Source organism: Triturus cristatus, chromosome 3_1 (assembly GCF_964204655.1).
Source record: "Triturus cristatus chromosome 3_1, aTriCri1.1, whole genome shotgun sequence".
Taxonomy (NCBI): domain Eukaryota; kingdom Metazoa; phylum Chordata; class Amphibia; order Caudata; family Salamandridae; genus Triturus; species Triturus cristatus.
In genome coordinates this window covers 730,043,910-730,064,124 of record NC_140583.1, presented here as the reverse complement: position 1 = coordinate 730,064,124, position 20,215 = coordinate 730,043,910, and the positions used below count along the sequence as shown (strand labels likewise).

Sequence of the window (20,215 nt, the reverse complement as noted above, 5' to 3'; positions counted from 1 at the left end):
CCTCTCGCCTGGAGTGGATACCACCCCATTTTATGGATGGGGATTTTCAGGGCACATTTATATATTATAATGAGCTTAAATCGTAGAATTACTGCATCAACTGCAACATTAAGTTGAATTGATTGTGAAGATTTGTGGTGGCACCATTTCTTTTTTGCTTTTAAACACTCCTACCTGGATAACCATTGAAAATAAAGGACATAAAAACATGTACAGAGAGGAAATGTGGAACGAAACAGGAGGAAATGACGTGTTCTGTGAATTAATAAGTAGGAGGGTCAGGGAAGAACATCCCTTCAAACATATTAATAAAGGTGTATTCCACTTTACTTAAACCCAGATTTAAGCAATTTCATACACTCTTACGTAAAAACAGTAGTCATGTGACGGGAGGATCCACACAAGAGAGGGAGAAAGTAAGCAGATAAAAAAAAGAATAAGAGTGGAAGGAAAAGAAAGCATGGGAGGTAGAGTGGACATAGCATAAAAACAGAGATATGTTGGTACATCATTTATGGGCTCCCAACTTTACAACTCTTTACAACAATAGACAACGTTCTGAACCAGACAAACCATCTCCTAATCTATGAGTTGTGGTGCAAAGGGGTCACTCACCGTTCTCAAAAGGTTCCTCCTCTCCTTGAAGGTAGCGCAGCAGCCCAGGATACCTGTAATCATAACTATGACCCCAGCAATGACAAGGATGTATGCAGTGGCTGCATAGGTGCTGGACGACAGCAGGCTGATATAGTCGCTCTTTTCCACGAGGGTCCAGATGCCCACGGCCATGACGGCACCACCAGCCAGCTGGAAAATAAACAGTGGGCTATGATGCCGAGCTCAGAAAGTAGAAATACACTATAGGAGGAGGTCGGCTGATCGCAGACCATCGTCTTTTCCCAAATGTAACAAAGTGGTATACCATTATGCTTAGCTAGGCTACCACCAGAGATGTGTGTACACTAAATGTAGAGAAGAATAGCTCAAAACTTCACTTCCAGTCCCTCAATGCATCAAGAGAGCTGATTTTACTTCATAAGTTTGAAAACAACTACTACTGTTCACAATTCTTTTGTTTAAGTCACCCATTATGTAGACTAAGCCATGTAAATGATTTCCATCTGTCCTAATCTATGCATACTGTATTGGATGAATATCCAGTCTTCCTGAGTAAGTTTTGGAGGGGGGCAAAGTGTTTCTTTTAAATGGTGATGTGCGTCTTTGGTCTACTGCAGTCAAGCTGGTGTACAAGTCCTACTTTTTACGTGTCCCTGCCTCATCTTTTTATCTTGTGTGCTGGCATGGCTCAGCGAGATAGATGATCCACAAAGTAGTGCTGCAAGTAGAAACCCACTGTGTATCTAGCCCCGACCTCTTCCGCGCCCCCCGCCGGTGCTCCGCCAGTGGCGGCCGCCGGTGAAGGTCAATGAGTCTCCTCCTTTCTGCTCCCACTCCCCCTTGTTTCTCAATGTCTTCCCTCTTCACACGTGGTGCTTTTCACGGTGGTTCCCCTTTATCGTTCTGGTGTTTCCACAAATTATTTCATTTTTTTTTATTTTCAGTGGTACATGTATGAGGTAACCTTCGCTATTCCCTATCGTATAGCTGTGCATATTATTTTGACATGGTGTAATTTTGTAACTTTGCTGTTGTTCAATCCTCAATAAAGTTTTTTGAAGAAAAATAAAATGCTCTTAATACTCAATTTACAGCTTTGTATGTCCTCGATTCACAAAGATTCTGCTCAAAGTATTTGTTAGTAACTTTTAAAGAACTCTTGTCTTACTCCGTAAGTGCTCCTAGCTCACTCCGGAATTTCAGGCTGAGCAGTAGAGGAAAACATTGTGGCTGCTCAGCAAACTCTGGGCCTGATTCTCAAACTGCAATTTGTCGTATGTTTAGTAATATTACAAAATGTACTACAAAATCCAATTTACAAATTACTCCGCACTCCTGTATGCGGAGTTCTCTGCTCTGGCTGTGGAATCTACGGGTGCGGAGAGCTGTGCATGTATGGGTGTGGGGAGTGCGGAGTCATAAAACTGCACACATAGTTTGTGAATACTGAAAAAGAGTAAACTTACTGTAAAGTTTATATTCACCTTTGAGAATCAGGCCCTTTGCGTCTTCACAGGAGCCACCACGGCCACCATGGGGCAAATCACTAAATGTTGAAGGTGGCCATCCACCAGGTTGGCAGAGGTTATAAACTCACATGCTGGAGGGACAGCGGGTCACCCACCAAATGTTAAACAACCCCATAAATTGCAGCAAACTCTTGTGAATTGGGCCCTTGGTGTTTAAAAATATCAGATACGATAAAGTTTTAACACAAATTAGTATTAAAGACACATTTTATGTTTATACAGTTTAAAAAAAAATGGGTTGTTGGCAAATGCACTATGAAAGTTTACCCATGTTTCAAACTCTCAAAAAATGCGTTTTTTTTTTTTTTAATTAACTCGAAAATCAGCTGTATGCGAATTCTCTACAGTGGCCTTATCGTCAAAGAGGGTTCTGGTTGGCATTTTCTTGTTACCCATCTCCCATATCTGAAACATGGGCTACGAGCTCCATGTATCAGGACTAAGTGAGGTTACTACAAAATGGTCACACGGTTGTTACTTCATGGTCTAGCAGGACATGGTTTGGGCAGGCACCCCAAGGTTGCTACATATCATCAAGGGTTTTTTATTTTTTTATTTCCTGATTGTAGTTGAAGTGCAGTTGCTTTCACCCGGATAGTGGGAAAAGAGGCACTGACTAAGAAACTATAATAGTTCATATCCATTATGATTGGAGACTAAAAAGAACGCCTGCCAATCTGCTCCGCTCCTAGACCTGCCACAAAAATGTACTTGCATTAAAGTGGCGCTAGTACTATGAAGAACATCACCTAGTCAGTACGATCTCTGTAGATGGGACACACTGCAGACCAAACTCAGATTACACACCTGTGCTCTTGAATCTCCATTATAAGTAGTCCACCTCTTTAACATATCACTCGTCAACTGTGACCCTCCTCTGTACAATCAAGGCTTGCAGGATGATTGGGGCATCTGATGACAAGACCAGGCCCCACAGAGTAAGTATTGCAGGTGGAGCGGGCTTAGGGATTTACCCACACAGGATGGCTTTCATAAATTAAGCTAGTGGAACAGAGTTCTTCTAACCGGTTGTCCCATCTGGTATGGAGTTGGTATATTTTAGCGTTATTTTCTGCATCGCACGTTGCAATTAAGGTGCAACTGCTTAACGTCTAGCTTGCTTTGGAATCTAGTGCATGTAATCCAGAGTTCTTGTCATCAGAATTTCAGGTACTTGTATTCAATTTCAGAGTAAAAGAGTATTACATATTTCCAATGTATTCCCATTATCAGTGAGCATTGCTCCAAAGGTTTTGGGGTGGATATAAAATGGGTTGAATTTTTGTGGGTTAGGATATACCAACTTTGTTTACAAGTGTGTCGAGAGAAGAGAAGAAAATTAGCTTGCATGCAACACACATGTACAGGTATCGGGTGACAACAAAGGAATAAGTCACCTCTTTTTTGTAACGCAAAATATTTCAACGTGGTTGCGTACAGTGACTAGTGGTTGAGGCATTACTGACCATCTAGTTCTTTCAGTAGTGTCACTTGCTCACAGTCAAATATAAGGCGAGGGAACCTAAAAAAAATATAAAGTGAGTCCTTGAACTGCAGGGAATGCAGCAACAAGAAAACTCAGAGTATAAAATGCAGATCATACACGCTAGAATAAAGACTGTATTGCATTGATCACCGATTAGGGTCAATGGTGTATAGAAACATTCCAAAAATCGCAGCAGCCCAAGTTCTGAGTGGGTAGTCAAACTTCTTCTGTAACAGAGATTTCCTGTGAATGAATTAAGATCTAGTCAAGGTAATATTGTACACGGGAAATGGTGTGGCCTAAGAGGCATAGACATGGTTACAGTAAGGGAAGTCAGGTGTAGGTGATTAAGCGCCTTACCCAGAAGAAAAAGTTGAATGTGAAGAGTAGGTACTTTAGGCAGATGGTACCACAGGTCTCCTTTTCACCGTATTCCCCCATGATTCCTGATTAATGAGCACGTCTGAAATAAAAAGTAGAAGATAAGTTAGTCAGTAAGAGCAGTTGGTCCACCTGACTGTACCACGTCCCCTCCCAGTCACTCGTTACAGACTAATGTGTAGCAGGGTAACAAGGAAAGTTATTGAGAACCTCAAGTACTAAAAGGAAATCGTAAATTGCGACAAATACTGATTTGCAATTTGAGATTTCTTATTTGGAATGTATTATTATGGACATGGTAGACGAGATAGCAATTTGTGCACAGACCTCTACCAAATGCATTGGTATTTTGTATAACCTATGTATTTATAGATTGGTTCACAAAATATCCGAATCATGGTGGGTCACAATTCCTCATTAATATGCATGATGTAGGTTGGAAATTGCGACCCGACCCACTACAATTGGCTAGTGTCACAGGCATGGTGGCCTGCTAGGTTCAGCAGACCACCGTGTCTCTAATTGCTTTTAAATAAAGCATTTTTTTAAAAAAAAAATGCATCCAGTTTTCCTCAAAGGAAATGGAATATGTTTTAAAAAAAATAATAATCGGCAACAGTGTCTAAGGAGTATGCAGCAGTCCCAAGGACTACTGCCTGCGCCTGAAAGAATGTTTTTGTCCACATTCAGAAATGGACCCCATCCAGCTTGCGAATGGTTACCACCTCCTTTGACTGAATAGTAAAATATTAATGTTTTGCGACCGGATTTCAGTCACAAAACATTATACATAGAACATCCACCAAGAAATCAACAATACTTGGTCCATGTCCCATTGAAAAAAACAAAAAACACAGTGAAGCAAAGTGAATCCGACATGCGCTCATGAATGAAAAGGAAGAAAATAGGATCGTCAATGAATCCAACCAATAGCTAGTAATGGGAGAGCTAAAAGTCCCTTATTTTAGTTTTTCTTTGTTTATTGTTGAAGCAATAGATTGTCAGAAATCATTGCACATGCACTTTCTCATGCGAGCCATAAAAAGCTGAAGAAATCAATCATTTACCACAATGTAAATAGAGAAACAACAGTCTTCAATTTGACAGATAAGACATTTTGCCATAAAACTAACAGAAAGCTAACTATTGCCTGGTGTATCCTAGAGATGCAAGGCCCACAAAAAGAACAATTTAGGAGCGTGTAAAGAATTTAGAACAATAGGAGCTTTCCATCCTTTTACTGCAAAAAAAAAAAAATACAATTTATAAAACTCTAATAACCAGGCCTCTTCCAGACAATTGAGTGCAACAGTTTGCCAGAAAGAACTCAGAATAAAGATGGAGGAAAATATGATACCGCCTTTGCTTGCTTTTGAACCAATAGTTGGAAAAGGCATCGCTCAGCTGGTGGATACCATCAAATTCGTAGCCTCTGACACAGACAAGTCAATTAGTAGCATTTTTCAACAAGCAACATTGATATCTGCAGTCAGCTGCATTCTAAATATGGTTAATAAGTCCAAACGAGCTTCTTGACCCCATCATTTCTCCTTTACAAGAAGAAATTATCAAGAGACCTGCTCAGTGTGGCAAAATGTTTGCATAATCTTACATCCTATTTCTAGAAAACTCCCTAGAAATGACTGCAATGTGACAACTGGAACCTTTTATTGCACCTAATAACTTAATTTATCACCAAGACATAGGCTTTACATTGAATTATGCCATTGAATTCAAGTTATTAGCCATTTTAAATCACTTAAAATCAGCCAGAAGTAATGTCATTTCTCTGATGGTAATTCATATGCCAGCAACCTTCGATACAGTGGATCATGATATTGTGACACACTGATTAGCTAGTCAGTTATAGGCAGCCGAAGCTGGTGTCACTCCTTTCTGAATGAACATGACTGTGGTTTATTTTAGATTACTGGGAGATTACAGCTTTCAACTCCCTTTTACTGCGTAACTGCAGGCTTAATTTCTCTCATTGGGTTCTTTGGCTTGCCACCTTCTAATTACACAGAAGATACTCAACCGCTAGTACTCCTATTGACCTTGCATACAAAAAAAACATAATTTAACACAGATATGTTAACTACTGGTTGCAAACCAATAAGGTTAAATTAAACCTGACAAATTATGAAAATGCTTGGGAACGGGCAACATACCAACTTAGTCTTACAACCTCTGGTTTAATTAATGGAGAGAATTTCCATCATCACCTGCTCAGTATGTCTAAAATCTTGGAATTCTTAAAGATGAAGAATAATCTATGGAAGCCTAGATTTTAGAAGTAGTTAATGTCGGCCACTTTCATCTAAGTCTCCAAGGCGATCCTTCCTATATATTTTAGTTACAAAAGAACTTCTGCAGTAATGGTGCCTAGTCATTTGTGGAGGAGTAGGCCAACAGTGTATACATGGGCATACATTTAAAGTCTGACATTCTTTGCCCTCCCGACAAAAAACTATTATATGGAGAAGCCCATATTGGCGGAAGATTTTTCCTGAGCTTGCACCAAAATTGTGGCATAAACAGCCCTCGACTCTGAGCAAGAAGGACAATTTTATAAAGGGACTTAAAATTAGTTTCTTTCAAGACCATGATTCTATGGTTTGTAAACTTCACGAAGCCCGCACTCTCCGCAGATCATAGTAATATTTTCTTTGCAGCATCAAAAGTCTGAAAGCAGATGAGTGATATAATAAAGATGCCTACCATAAATTAACTTGCACGATCTGAGCAGGTGAGATGTGATCATCTGTATTACTTTGAAGTTGTATATAATCGTCTTCAGAGCATTGAAAGCATAGATCTCTCTTTATTAGGAGGTGGTGTTTAATTATTTTCTTTAGAGAATCATGTCTCTTAGGTTCAGTGTTTCAAAAACGTTCAAAGGCACTACACTACAACAAGCACTGGGTGGGCACAGTCTCAAAGTATTGCCAGGGTTGTGTCTCGCTCAACATGCCATAGATGTACAAAGGCTCCTGCACTTCTCTGGTCTCGCTTGCAAGACTTCCACAAGATGCCTGTTGGCAAAGAGACATACTGCAGCTATTTTTCTGATCATCTCTAGAGGAACGAGTCACTAAATGAAAATGATGTGGCCTTGGCCTAAACTGTACGAGCAACACCACCATCGACATTAGGCGATTCATCACCCGGGATTGTGTAACAGTTCACAATACAGGAAATCATCCAATTAAAAGTTCCCAGACTTTCCTTCCTTGGCCAGGGCGAGCATTAAAGGCAACGTCTTTCTCTATGTCCTGAAATACTTTGTACAGTTCAGAGAGAACAATGGAACTCTAACATCAAAAAACAAAGGGTTCTCGAGTGATTAAGAGATTTGGAGAAAACATCCAGTCTCACTAGACAAGCCAAAAACAACAGAAAAAGAGAAAGATCTTTGATCAACGTATTCCCCATGAAGCATCATAATACTGGCTCTTAATACGAGTGAAGCCTGCAATATGATTATACTTGTGGGAGATTCAAATGCAATGTGAAAAGTGGGCATGCCACCAGTTAATGGGCACTGCAGGCCTTGTTTGAAAAGGAGTATGGGGTCTATAAATAAGGGCGGCCCAGCTTATCAAAATTACTTGAACACATTTTTTTTGCTGTGAGAAACATTCTCATGGTGTGAGTCACTGCAGAAAATATCTTAATCATTCCGCTTGAATCCTGACCAGGACACTTGAAAAGAAAAACAAGGGGTGGAATGGATTAATACACTTCTCTAGTGCAGAAGATCAAAATCGGACCCCTTTGGCACATTGCGATAATTGGTAGATTGCTTGGTGGCTGTATTTAAAAATGTAAGTGTCCTTGAACAAGCCCTAGAGTAATGGCTCAGTGTTTCAGAAAACAGGCAGCTACACGGGATTAGGTGGTAACTTAGATTGTTGTCCAAATAGCCCAAAAATATTGTCAATCCCATTCGTGATTACAACAGAAAGAATTGTGGTATTCCCCATGCTTTTACCATACAATCAAGAATCTACCTGGTGCGGAAAAGTTTCATTTCCTTTTGCTCTGCAGAGTAGAATGAGAGCTCTGACATCTTTCATAGTGAGGTATCCAACTGGCCTTACTGTTTTGTCCATAAGTACAAGGAAGAGTCGCATCTTGCTGAACCAGTCTTCCCTCCACCACCTAAAAGTCAACCTCTGAATCTCTTTCTGGAGTACCAAGACTAAAGAGGTGGCAGCCTTACAAGGAACCCATCCACACAAGTGCACTGGATGCTCCAGACAAATCAAATGTCATTTATAAAGCGCCTGGTTACACATACGGTGTTTCCCCATGCTAGAATCAGACCAAGGAGAAGTGAGAACAGGGCCATGGGGTAAAGAATAAAGTACAGGAAGGACACCGAGTTACGCGAATAACCAGGTTTTCAATTGTTTGCGGAAGCTATATTCCACTGAATGAGATTGCAACATCAAGGGTAGGGTTCCACATTTTTGCTGCAAGATAGCTGACAGAGCAGGCATCCATTTTCACTTTACGAAATTTTGGGCACCTTAGATTGAAGGGTTCCACTCGATCTGGGAGTGCCGGAAGGAATATAGGGCGTGATTCAGCTGTTGCGGATCTGGGTGCTGAATTTCTCCATGGTTCTGCGTCAAATGCGCGGGTTTGATCCGCAGCCTTTGATGCGGCACCACGGAAAGTTCCAGAAAGGTGGTGTACCATGGCTGGCGTGCCCATGTTGGAGCAACCAGGATGAGTGTCAGTGAGTGTTGTCGCAGTTTGCGTGCCACCAGCGGTATCAACGGCGCTGGGGGAAAAGCGTACGCAAATCTGCCGGACCAGTTCATCCATATCGCATTGCCCTGCGACTGTGGATGTGGGAACCTGGCGGCAAAGCTTTGGCATTTTGCGATTTCGCTTGTGGCGAATAGGTCTATCTCTGGATGACCCCACTGTTGGAAGTACGGTTGGAGTACTGACGGGTGTAGCTCCCACTCGTGCATCTGGTGGCTGTGTCTGCTGAGCAGATCCGCCATCTGGTTGTCCTTGCCTGGGAGGTGTTCCGCCATGAGGAATATGTTCCTCTGAATGGCCCACTTCCACATGCTCTGAGCCAGATGAGACAACTGTGGAGAGTGCGTTCCTCCCTGCTTCTGTATGTAGTACATGGCAGTCATGTTGTCTGTCCGGATCAACACGACTTTGTTGCACAAGTGTACTTTGAATGCCTTCATGTCTAGGAAGAATGCCATCAGTTCCAGAACGTTGATGTGCATCTTCTTTTGTTGTATTGTCCATAGTCCCTGCACTGTGTAATTGAGTACATGAGCTCCCCATCCCTGGAGAGACGCGTCCGCTGTCAGTATTATTTGTGGAACAGGCTCGTGGAACGGTCGGCCCTAGCAAAGGTTTTGTGGATTCCACCAATGCAGAGAGTTGTATGCCCGACCGCTCACCAACACTAGGTTTTTTTATTGCCCGTGAGCCTGATTTCATTGACGTGCCAAGCACTCCTGAAGCGGGCGCATATGTAGTCTCGCGTGCGGGACTATGAAAATGCAGGAGGCCATCATGCCTATCAACTGCATGAACACTCGCGCAGGAAGGGAGTGTTGGGGTTTGAACTTTGAGATCAGCATTTGCATGCTGTTGATCCTCACTAAATTTGGCTGAGCTGTGGCTGCCAGTGTGTCTATGGTCGCACCTAGGTACTGTTGTACGTGTGCGGGTTGGAGATGTGATTTTGGGTACTTTAGTGAGAATCCCAGACTGTGAAGAAGGTGAATGGTGCGGGACATGTGGCTGGCACATTGCTGGGCTGACTTTGCCTGAACAAGCCAGTCGTCCAGGTAAGGGTAGACGTGAATGTGTTGCCTCCGTAGATGTGCAGCCACAGTAGCTAGGCACTTTGTGAAAACTCTGGGTGCTGTTGTCACGCCGAAGGGAAGAACCTTGAATTGGTACTGCTGCCCCTGAATAGTGAACCTGAGATATTTTCTGTGTGACGGGTGTATGGGTATGTGGAAATACGCATCTTTGAGGTCTAGCGTGGCTAGGAAGTCTCCCTGTCTGAGCAGCGGGAGAACCTGCTGTAGGGTGAGCATGTGGAAATGCTCTGAGAGAATGTAGTGGTTGAGGGGTCTCAGGTCTAGTATAGGTCTGAGTGACCCGTCCTTTTTTGGTATTAAGAAGTACAGAGAGTACACCCCTGTCCCCTGCTGGTGGACGGGCACGACCTCTATTGCGCCTTTTTGCAGCATACTTAGCACTTCCTGCTGTAATAATGCTAAGTGCTCTGAGGACATAGGACGGTGCTTTGGCGGTATTGTGGGTGGAGTGGAGGTTAATTCGAGGCAGTAACCGTGTTGGATAACATCTTTGACCCACCTGTCCGTGGTGATGGTATTCCACGTGGACAGGAACCGCTGGAGTCTTCCCCCGACAGGTGTTATGTGGTCGGGGGGAAGGGAGAGGGCGTCACTGTTTGTTTTTGGGGGAGGACCTGGTATTGCCGTAACCGCGTCCTCTGCCCTTTGTGCTGGAGCCACGATATCCACCTCTGGTGTTTTTAATCATAGGTACTTTCTGTGCCCCCTTTATTGTAGGTTTGCTGTGACCCTTGTCCTCTACCCGCTCCTCTATTTCCGGGGCGACGAAAGGAGCCACTACGAAATGTCTGCGTTTGCAGAGCCCCCATTGACTTTGCAGTGTCTGTGTCTTTTTTTATCTTTTCTAGGGTGGTGTCAACCTCTGGTCCGAATAAGTAGTCGGGGTTGACAGGCTGATTGAGGATGTTATTTTGAACCTCAGGTTTGAATCCGGAGATTCGTAACCAGGCATGTCGTCGTAGCATGACGCTGGTGTTTATTGCTCTCGCAGCTGTGTCGGCGGCATCCAGTGCACACTTAATGGATGCGTTTGTGAGAAGTTGTCCCTCCCTGATGAGGAGCTCCGCTGCCTCTTTGTACTCGTCTGGTAGATGTTGGAGTAGGGTCTCTAACGTGTCATAGTGTGAGCGATCGTAGCGAGCTAGGAGCGCCTGTGTATTGGCAATGCGTCATATGTTTGCCGCCTGGGCTGCAATCCTTTTGCCGGAGGTCTCTAGAACCTTGGACTCTTTGTCCGGGGGAGGTGCATCACCAGTTGTCTGCGAGTGTGCCCGTTTGCGAGCATTAGCAACTACGATGGAGTCCAGAGGTAACTGGCCTCTAATGTACGTAGGGTCCCCAGGTGTGGGCTTGTATTTTTTCTCGATCCTGGGGTTTATTACCCGTGCCCTGGTGGTTTCTTTGAAAATGTCCTTTGCTGGCTTGAGGACACCTTTCAACATGGGCAGAGTCTTTACAGTCCTCTCTGAGGATGCGAAAGTGTCCACCAAGAAATCGTCCTCGATTGTGTCTGAGTGGAGTTGCACTCCATGATTGGCTGCGGCACGTTCAATGAGGGCGTTGAATGCAGCAGTGTCCTCTGTGGGAGACGTTTTTGCGCCATAAAGCTGCGTGTCCTGTGTATCCAGAGCGGCACCTGGGTCTACAGGGTCATCCCAAACTTGATCAGGGTCCTGCTGGCCTTCAGGGTCCATATCCCTGGGGTAGGTGGTGTCGTCACCCATGTAGTCCTCTACTGCATCCGTGTCGGAGTGCGTCGGAGAGAAGGACTGTGGATCTGGGTAAGAGGTGTGGAGGCGTTCATAAAGAACTGGTTCCGATTCCGCCGGCAGTTTTTGCTTTAGCGGGATCCTGTAAGAGTCCAAAGCCTGCTCGGAAGTGATCTTCCGCTTTCGGAGCATGAGCCTGCCGGTGTCGGCGTCGATGAAGTGGGACGGTGATGTCCCAGTAGGAGAGTGTTCAGTAGATGGGGAACTTGTCTGGGTGACACGTGTTCTGATCTCGAATAGTTTCGGCGCCGTGGATGGCGGCAAACCAAAGGTGATGTTGGTTGGTGCCGAAGGTGCCTTTTGAGCCTTTTTCGGCTCGGAGCCCAACGTGGCCTGGAGGGCTGCCTTTTCTCTGATGCATTGCAAGGACGCTGCAACTTGTCGCACCTGGAACGCCAACGGTTCTTTGGCGCCGAGTGGTTCCGTAGAGGTAGGTGTGGACTTCTTTGGAGCCACAGGGTCATCGAGTCGAGGAGAGGTAGTAGCTGTCGACGGCGTCGATGATTGGACCGTAGTCGCTGCTTTCGAGGTGGATTGCGATGCAGCGGCCATTTTAACCTTGGTGGTCGGTGCCGATTGTTTCGGTGCCGGGGGCCGAGGCGCTTTGGCGGTACCGATGGCCTTTCTCTTTGGGTCGGCGCCGACATCGGCTGCAGCGAGTTCGGCACCGAAGTCCCTTTTGGTGCGGTCGGAGCCGACGGGTTTGGCTGGCGTCTAAGGTGTGGTGGTCCTCGAGCCGACCAGTGTTAGTTTCACTTTCGGTTTCTGTTGAACCGGTGCGACGATTGGTTTCGGTTTCGTGGAAGGGAAACCAGTCTTTTTGCGTAATAATGGCTCTCGCTGGATGTCCGAGGCCGGGCCAGAGGGCGGGGCCGAAGAACTGCGGGATTGGTCTTGGGTAAGGCCCGAAGGCGATCCCTCGACTGGAGCCGTAGACTGACGCACTGGGATATCCTCCGTTTGGACGGGTAGGCCCTGCTCGTCACCAGAGCTACCTTCTTCGGCCCCTAAGGCCTCATCGTAGTCTCCTACCTCATCGTCGGCTTCTTCCCTGTGAAAAAGCTCTTCATCTACGTCTTCCGATCTGAAACCGTGTTCGGAAGCGTGGCTGGAGGGTATGTTTTCCACGCTTTCAACATCTTCGTCCTCGGTGCTGAAGATGTTGGTCGGGGCCGGTGCCGCTTGCTGCGCTTCAAGTCTCGCGGCTCGTCGATGCCGGAGAGTCTTCTTGGATCTGAATCGGGCACAGGCCATACATTTCGATTCGTCGTGATCCGGTGAGAGGCATTTGTTGCACACCGGGTGGACGTCGATATGTGGATATTTCGCGTGGCAAACAGGACACCGCTTGAATGGGGTCCTCGATTCCATCGTCGATGTAGGGTCGATGGTCGGATATAATGGATCCGAAAAAGTTGTTAAAGTCGCTAAACTAGCCAGTAAACTGTCTATACCGATCGGGAACAGTACCGACGAAAACTAAAGGCCTTTTGGCCTGAAAACTAAATTTTCCTAACTTGAGTCAAGATAAGCACATCCGAACCCAATGGCGGAAAAAAAACAATCTGAGGATGGAGAGGATGCCCATGCGCACTGTGGTCCAGGGGAGGAGTCACCTATCTCAGGATACTTCGAAGACTCTTCCAGGACAACAACGTGCAAACATCCGAACCCAACACTAGGCGGCGATCTATGCACAGATATGAATTCAGCAGCCCACATGCCTCGAACCAATAAAGATCTTTAAAATTTTAATGATTCCAAAACACTTAGCCGCTACTGTCCTAACTTGATTATCAAAGGAGAGTTCCGAATCAAACCAATCCCCAAGATTTTTGGTTACCGCTTTGGGGGCGGGGGTTTGTCCCAGGGAGTCAGGCCATCAGGCAGAGGTCCAGATAGAGGGTGCCTTCCCTACAATCAGTACCTCAGTTTTATTGCCATTAAGTTGAAGACAATGGTTGGCCATCCACGTAGCTAGCTCTTCTAAGCATAGAGAGAAATGTATTTGCTGAAGATTCAGAATCTTGCCATACAGTGACAATAAGCTGTGTTCATCTGCATAGGACACAAATGTCACATTATGCCTTTCCACAATGTCTGCAAGGTGGCCAATATAAAGATTGAACAAAGAGGGGCTTAAGATGGAGCCCTGCGGAACCCCTTGTGCTAAAGGCAGCTTGTCTGATAGAAAAGGGTTATGGGAGACCTAAAAGCTTCACTCATGGAGGAAAGAGCAAAACAATGGAGAATCCAAAGTCAGTTGAGACACCTGATGCTCAGTGGCCATAGTACAGGTAGGTGTGTGGAATTGGGTGATATTCAAACGGGGCAGCAGTTCTTGGCGAGGAACGAGTGTCATCACAGGAATGCCCCAAGAAATGATTAATTGACTGTATGGAAGAATGAGGACAAAAATTTCATAGTGGCTAAAATTACAAATCAAGAGGATCCGAGATTCATGTTAGTCAACCAATATACACATAACAATGTTCTTAATGCATTGAAATCAAACAGCTCATGAGAATTGGCTGATTTATTGAGAACTCCTCCGGTGAAGTTTTTGAATTTATGTGTAAAATATAATTATGCACATTCCTCAATTCTATTTGACATTGCTAAAAAAAATAATAACTATATGTAAAGTCAACAAGCAATTGAGAAAATCACATTTTGAAAAAAATTACTATCACAGTACAAACATTTCAGGTTGTACCCATCATTGGAACAATTCCATACATGTAGCGTAAACACAAAACCATAAACACACTTGGTTGAAGCATTGAAAAAATATTCTCCTCAAATGAATGCAAAGAACATAAGTGGTAGATTGTTTATTGATTTTTTATTTTCCGTGCCCTGTAATTTAACCAGAAAGATGCCATCGCAGCAGAAGAAGCTTCAAGACTTCTGAAAAATCCACATGCTGCCTCCCATCCCCCAATAGAAATGTCTGGTGAAATCCTTACCTTTAAAAAAAAAAAAATTTCTGCTAGTATCCAGTCAGAAAGATGCTATGCCTTACACAAGAAATACATCCCACTCCCGACTAAAAGCTATGACAGAACTTAACAAGCATTGGCATAGCCAATAGGTCTCGCCTATCGCTTTGCCAGTGTGTTTTAGCTAGGCTGTAAACTAGTGTGGTTGCTATTCAGCATGGCTAAAAGTTATTGGTGTAAAGTGGCGTGGAGTGAAGTGCTCTAAAGTGGAGAGGAGCATAGTGTTATGGAGTGGTTTGCCCCAAAGGAGACGCTGAGGGACCCGTGGGTGGGACACTGTGTGCACACCCCACGGAACACTCACCAACCATTAAGGCCTATACTTTATATAAACAGGAGGGGTAATGCCACGCACACTCAAAGCACCAGTCCCCTTTCGCATGAGTTGGTTAATCCTGAACACCAGCGGTTTCAATGAACGGTAAAGCGCCCACAAAATGGTGGCTCTCTGTGAAGGGCAATTTGAAATGGCGGGTTACCTTAGCAACAGTGTCCAAACATTGCAGCCCCACAAGCGGGAGGTACCCCCTCCATTCAGCCATGGTGGCTGGTGTGAGCGCCCCTGTAGAGTTCTGTGGTGATGCTGATTGACATGGCAACGTACATGACTCGGGCTCGATCGCAGGGGCAGGACTGCCAGGTCTGACATATGAAACAAGCACTATGTCCCTTGAAAACAAGCCTGAAACACGCTTACGTAGCCAAAAGAAGCCCAAAACCAACACCACATAATACAAACATAATGTTAAAAAATATATACTAGATGAATGGAAGGGATCAAAACCAGGAGAACTCAACAGGAGCAGATAGGAACACACACATCTATTGGCTTTAATGTACAATTTAGAACAGGCGAGCGCCATTCAGAAAAGTAAAGGAGCACAGCCTCCCGAGGCGACTGCCATGCTGAAAGATGAAGAGCAGCAGCAATGAAGCGGGCGCCACACTGATCAAGGGCAACGAAACACGAACGCTTGAGTGAAGTGCTTTTTCAGAATTAAAAAAAAGTTCCGGAGCCAGTAACTAAAATGGGACTAATCGAAGGCTACAAGTAATTGGGCGCTGATCTATGGGAGTGATCAACCAACGAAAAGGAGGGACAAATTGGAAAGATTAACCAATTGAAAGCAAGGATTTTTAAATGACACTGAAATAAACAAATAAAAAGCAATGGGCGAGCGGTAAGTCAAAAAAGTATTTACAACAAGTCTCAAACACAGCTCCAGCGCTGTCTAGGCTCAACCTAAAAATGAAAAACACAATGGTAATAAAACCAGAAAATACCAAACAAGCATTGGCATAGCCAATAGGTCTCGCCGTTGGGACCTTATAAGTGTTTAGCCATGCAACACTTGATGTTGTTGCACCAAGGATATTGTGCTGGGTAACTAAACACTTCTAAGGTCCCAAAGGTGAGACCTATTGGTTAAGCCAATGCTTGTTTTGAAACCCGTTGTCCAATAGTTTACAAATTGTTTATCACCTATCACATATACAGTAAAGAGAAAGCTAAACTAAAAAAGGACACAGTAAGTTTAATTACAACAACAAAAAATAAGAAGTGAGGAGGTGTCTTATTTATATTTTGGGTGGTAAAGGAAAGGAAACTACAGTATGAAGTCCTCACATCTACATCATCTCTTCAGTCATTAGAATATGATTGGTAAAGGAAATGCTGCTGCATAAGAAACAGCTAATGAACGCTCTTGCATAGGGCATTCTTTACCTTAAAAGATGTTTATAAGTGGCAAAAAGTGCCACACACTTTTTATAAAAATAAATAAATGAATAAATAAATAAGGAAATATTTAGAAAATTCCATCCGGAGCGCTGGTTGAAATATTATGTTTTCAGACTGCTGTACCAGGAGGAAAATTGCCATTACCATTCTATGCCAGAGAATTAATACCCTTAATAAAGCAGAGGCAGATAACAGTACCTCACAAGGGAGACATGTGCCACAAGAAATAGTGTCTATTTGTTTCTGGACAGCAATAATCTTAATTACTTCCAATGTGATTAGAAACGTTTGCGCGATATTCTGTAATAACTGGTTGTGTACTGCGAAATATTAATGTAAAAGGATCAACTAAACCAAGGAAGCATTCCACGATGGCGCCTATTAGAGTAGATTATGCAATATGCCCCACCAGTAATTGGCAACAGGACTGTAAACCTGTTTGGGTGCAGGCTTCGGGCACCTTAAGTCTGGTCTATTACTCCTGCAATGTAAATTCTAGTAAGTCAGGAATCTTGCAATGAAATTTAGCGATCAGACTGAAAAACACAACACTGTTTTTTCACACAGCATACGATCCTGCACACGATAAAAACATTCAGGGTAACACCTGCTAATGGGTGCAGAAAACTTCTGGGAAATGTGATTACTGTTAGTTATTTCACATTCATATGCAGAAAGACTACACTGTCGCGGCACCGGCGCTTTACTTTTAATGTTAAAAGTAAAGCGCGGGTGCCTCGTACCAAACTTTACTTTTGCTATAATCGTGGCACCCGCGCTTTACTTTTAACATTAAAAGTGAAGCGCGGGTGCCTCGTACAAAACCATAGAAATTGCCCCGTTATAGTTAGTTCAGCTAACTATAAATTGCGCCCCCGCAATGCACTGCTAATGACGTCACATATTAAATCACTCATGACATGGCCAGTGACATCACTGATGACATCTCAAATGACATCACTGATGACATCACGGAGGAATTTCTATGGTTTTGTACGAGTGAAATGTCCAGCTAACTATAACTTTCCCTAAAACCTATGGTTTTTTAAGTGAATTTCTAAGGTTTTTTAAATGCTAATTTCTAACTATGCCTACAGAGGTTGGACATCTGAAGAAAGAAGAAAAAACGCACAGAAAGAAGCAAAAGAAATGCAGAAAGAGGCAACAGAAGTGCAGGAGAGGCTAAACATGTCCAGAAAGAACCAACAGAGGGGCAGAAAGAGGCCTGGTTGCAAAATCATCCTGTACCCACAACTTTTTCAGACGGGTACTGGTGGTAACTGACTGACTAACCAAGCCTAGAGCCAGTGCTATGCTAAAAGACACTTAGAATACAGTGAAAACACCTACATACTCTAGTGAACACTATGCGTTGGGGTACCCCTGTGATTAGCATGACCTCCTCTAAGTCCCTAGCACATAATAGGGCAGGGGGATTAAAACTACCTTTTAAAACACACCACGGGGCGCTTTTGCACAGTGGTTGAGGGAGGGGGGTCCTGAGGTAACATGTGTGCAAACTCGCCCTATGCTGTTTTAAGTTGGGAAATTAAGTCCCCTTGAATCCTGCGGGTCCCTGGGGTCCAACTAGACCACTAGGTACCTCCAGTAAGCGCCACATAGCAGCGTTGCACAGAGGTGTAAAAAGGGGCATGGCCTGGACCACCTCTCTGCAACACAGGCCTGTGGCGCTTACTGGAGGTACCTGGTGGCCTAGTAGGCCCCCAGGGGCCCTCAGGATTGAAGGGGACTTAATTCCCCAACTTAAAAATCGCTCCACAGGGCGTGTTTGCACACGTGACCTCTGGCCCCGCCCCCTCCCTTTACCACTGTGCAGAGGCGCCCTGTGGCACATTTTAAGTTGGTGGATTAAGTCTCCTTGAATCCTGAGTGTCCCTGGGTCCAACTAGCTCACCATGTACCTCCGGTAAGCACCACAGAGCTGCGTTGCAGAGAGGTGGTCCAAGGCCATGCTCCATCTTACACCTCTCTGCAATGCAACTCTGTGGCACCTACTGGACGTACCTGGTGGGTTAGTTGGCCCCCAGGGACGCTCAGGATTGAAGAGGAATTATTTCCCCAACTCAAAACGCGCCACTGGGCGTGTTTGCATACATCACCTCTGGCCCCGCCCCCTCCCTTTACCACTGTGCAGAGGCGCCCTGTGGCACATTTCAAGTTGGGGGATTAAGTCCCCTTGAAACCTGAGGGTCCCTGAGGTCCAACTAGCCCATGAGGTACCTCCAGTAAGCGCCACAGGCCGCGTTTGCAGAGTGTTTTTGTGAGGGGGCGGGGCCTAGACACGATCTTCCAATTTTTTTAAATAAAAAAAACACGCGAGGGGCGGTGTGCCCCCCCCCCCCCCCCTCCTTCCTTTTACTTTTTTGGGGCCCTGGGGACCCTATCCCCCAGGGCCTGACCCCCAAATAAAAAAACAAAAAAATGTTAACGGGAAGGGGGCCGCATGGGCCCCCCTCCCGTGGCCAATTCTGAGCCCCAGGGACCCCATCCCCCGGGGCATGGCCAATTTTTTTTATATCATTATGGAGAGGGGCTGCGTGGTTCCCCTCCTCAGGCAATTTATGGCCCCGGGTACCCCATCCCCTGGGGCCGGCCTTTGCACGTTTCTTTTTCATCTCAAAATTATTATTTGGAGGGGGGCCGCCTAACCCACCCCCCCCCCCCCCTCCCTGGCCACGAGGACCCCATCCCTAAGGGCCTGGCCACCTCGTTGGGGACCATGGGGGGAGCCACAATGCCCTCACGGACCCTGCGGGCTCCCCGCGTCCTGCGGGAACTGGCATTGCTTTTCCACATGGGGAGCTACTAACATGCAGCTCCCCGTGTGGAAAAGCAATCTGCTCTGCTTCATTGAAGCGAGAGCAGGTTTCCCTGCTCTCACTTCAATGAAGCAAAGCTTCCACCCAGTCATTGCAAACAACAGTGTCCCGGGGGTGGGCACCCCGGGACACTGCAGGAGCCGGCCCTGGGAGGTGGCGGTCCACAGGGCCATCACTGGCTCCAGGAGGGGAGCAGTGCGCCCCCCCTCCCACTTAATGCAAAGCCCCGGGGGGTGGTGGTCCCCAGGGCTCAGGGGTCCGCAATGTACCCCCTAATTTGACTAATTAGTGCCCCGGGGAGGTGGCGGTCCCCGGGGCATGTGGTGGGCGGTGTGCCCCCCGCAATCAATTAATGAAAGCCCCGGGGGTGGCGGTCCCCGGGGGGGCGTGAACCCCCCGCAATCAATTAATGAAAGCCCCCGGGGCAGTGGGGTGGGGATTGAGAAACCCCCCCCCCCCAACATTTTTTTCTCTCTGCCCCCGGGACCTGGCCCACCCAGGCGCTAAATATTAACGAAGCGCGGGAGCGCGCGCTTTGTTTCTTTTTTTATTTCGGACAAAATTTGCGCTGGTGTTTTTTTTTTAATGCGTTTTTTGGCCCTGGGGGTCCTTGTGGGACCCCCTGAGCAGGCCGAGGGGGTCAGGGTGTTTCTACCCTGCCCCATTTTCTTGTGTTTCGCGTTTCTTTTCTGTTTTCTTGTGCCGTGGTTCTACCGAGGCACAAGATGGCTGCCAACTTCCTGGTTTGGATTGTTGACATACTACACAATCGTGGATGGTATCTGGGGGAATCTGCAAATTCAGATCGTAATGCCCTCACACACCTGTTAAGGTGTCATGCTTGATCATCGGGCGCTCCTCGTCGGACCGGCGCTGAAATGTCCGACGGGCCTGGTGGCATCTTTATCGGAGATCTTTTTGATCGGAGAACACCGTTTGGTGAGTGAGGTGTGTGGGGCTCTAGGAGAAACAAGGT

General features: G+C 45.6%; 1 protein-coding gene across 2 annotated transcripts in view; it reads right to left on the bottom strand.

Moving 5' to 3' along the window:
* CD151 (CD151 molecule (Raph blood group)) overlaps nucleotides 1–20,215 on the bottom strand; it is a 177,222-nt gene that overhangs the window by 52,554 nt on the left and 104,453 nt on the right. For both annotated transcript variants that reach the window (XM_085644883.1, XM_085644884.1), the window contains exons 3-4: nucleotides 3,994–4,096; nucleotides 616–807 (exon numbers count right to left, since the gene is read on the bottom strand). In XM_085644883.1, the coding sequence (XP_085501009.1) occupies nucleotides 616–807; nucleotides 3,994–4,074 (273 nt within the window). In that variant the 5' untranslated portion in view covers nucleotides 4,075–4,096. The remainder of the gene's footprint in view (nucleotides 1–615; nucleotides 808–3,993; nucleotides 4,097–20,215) is intronic.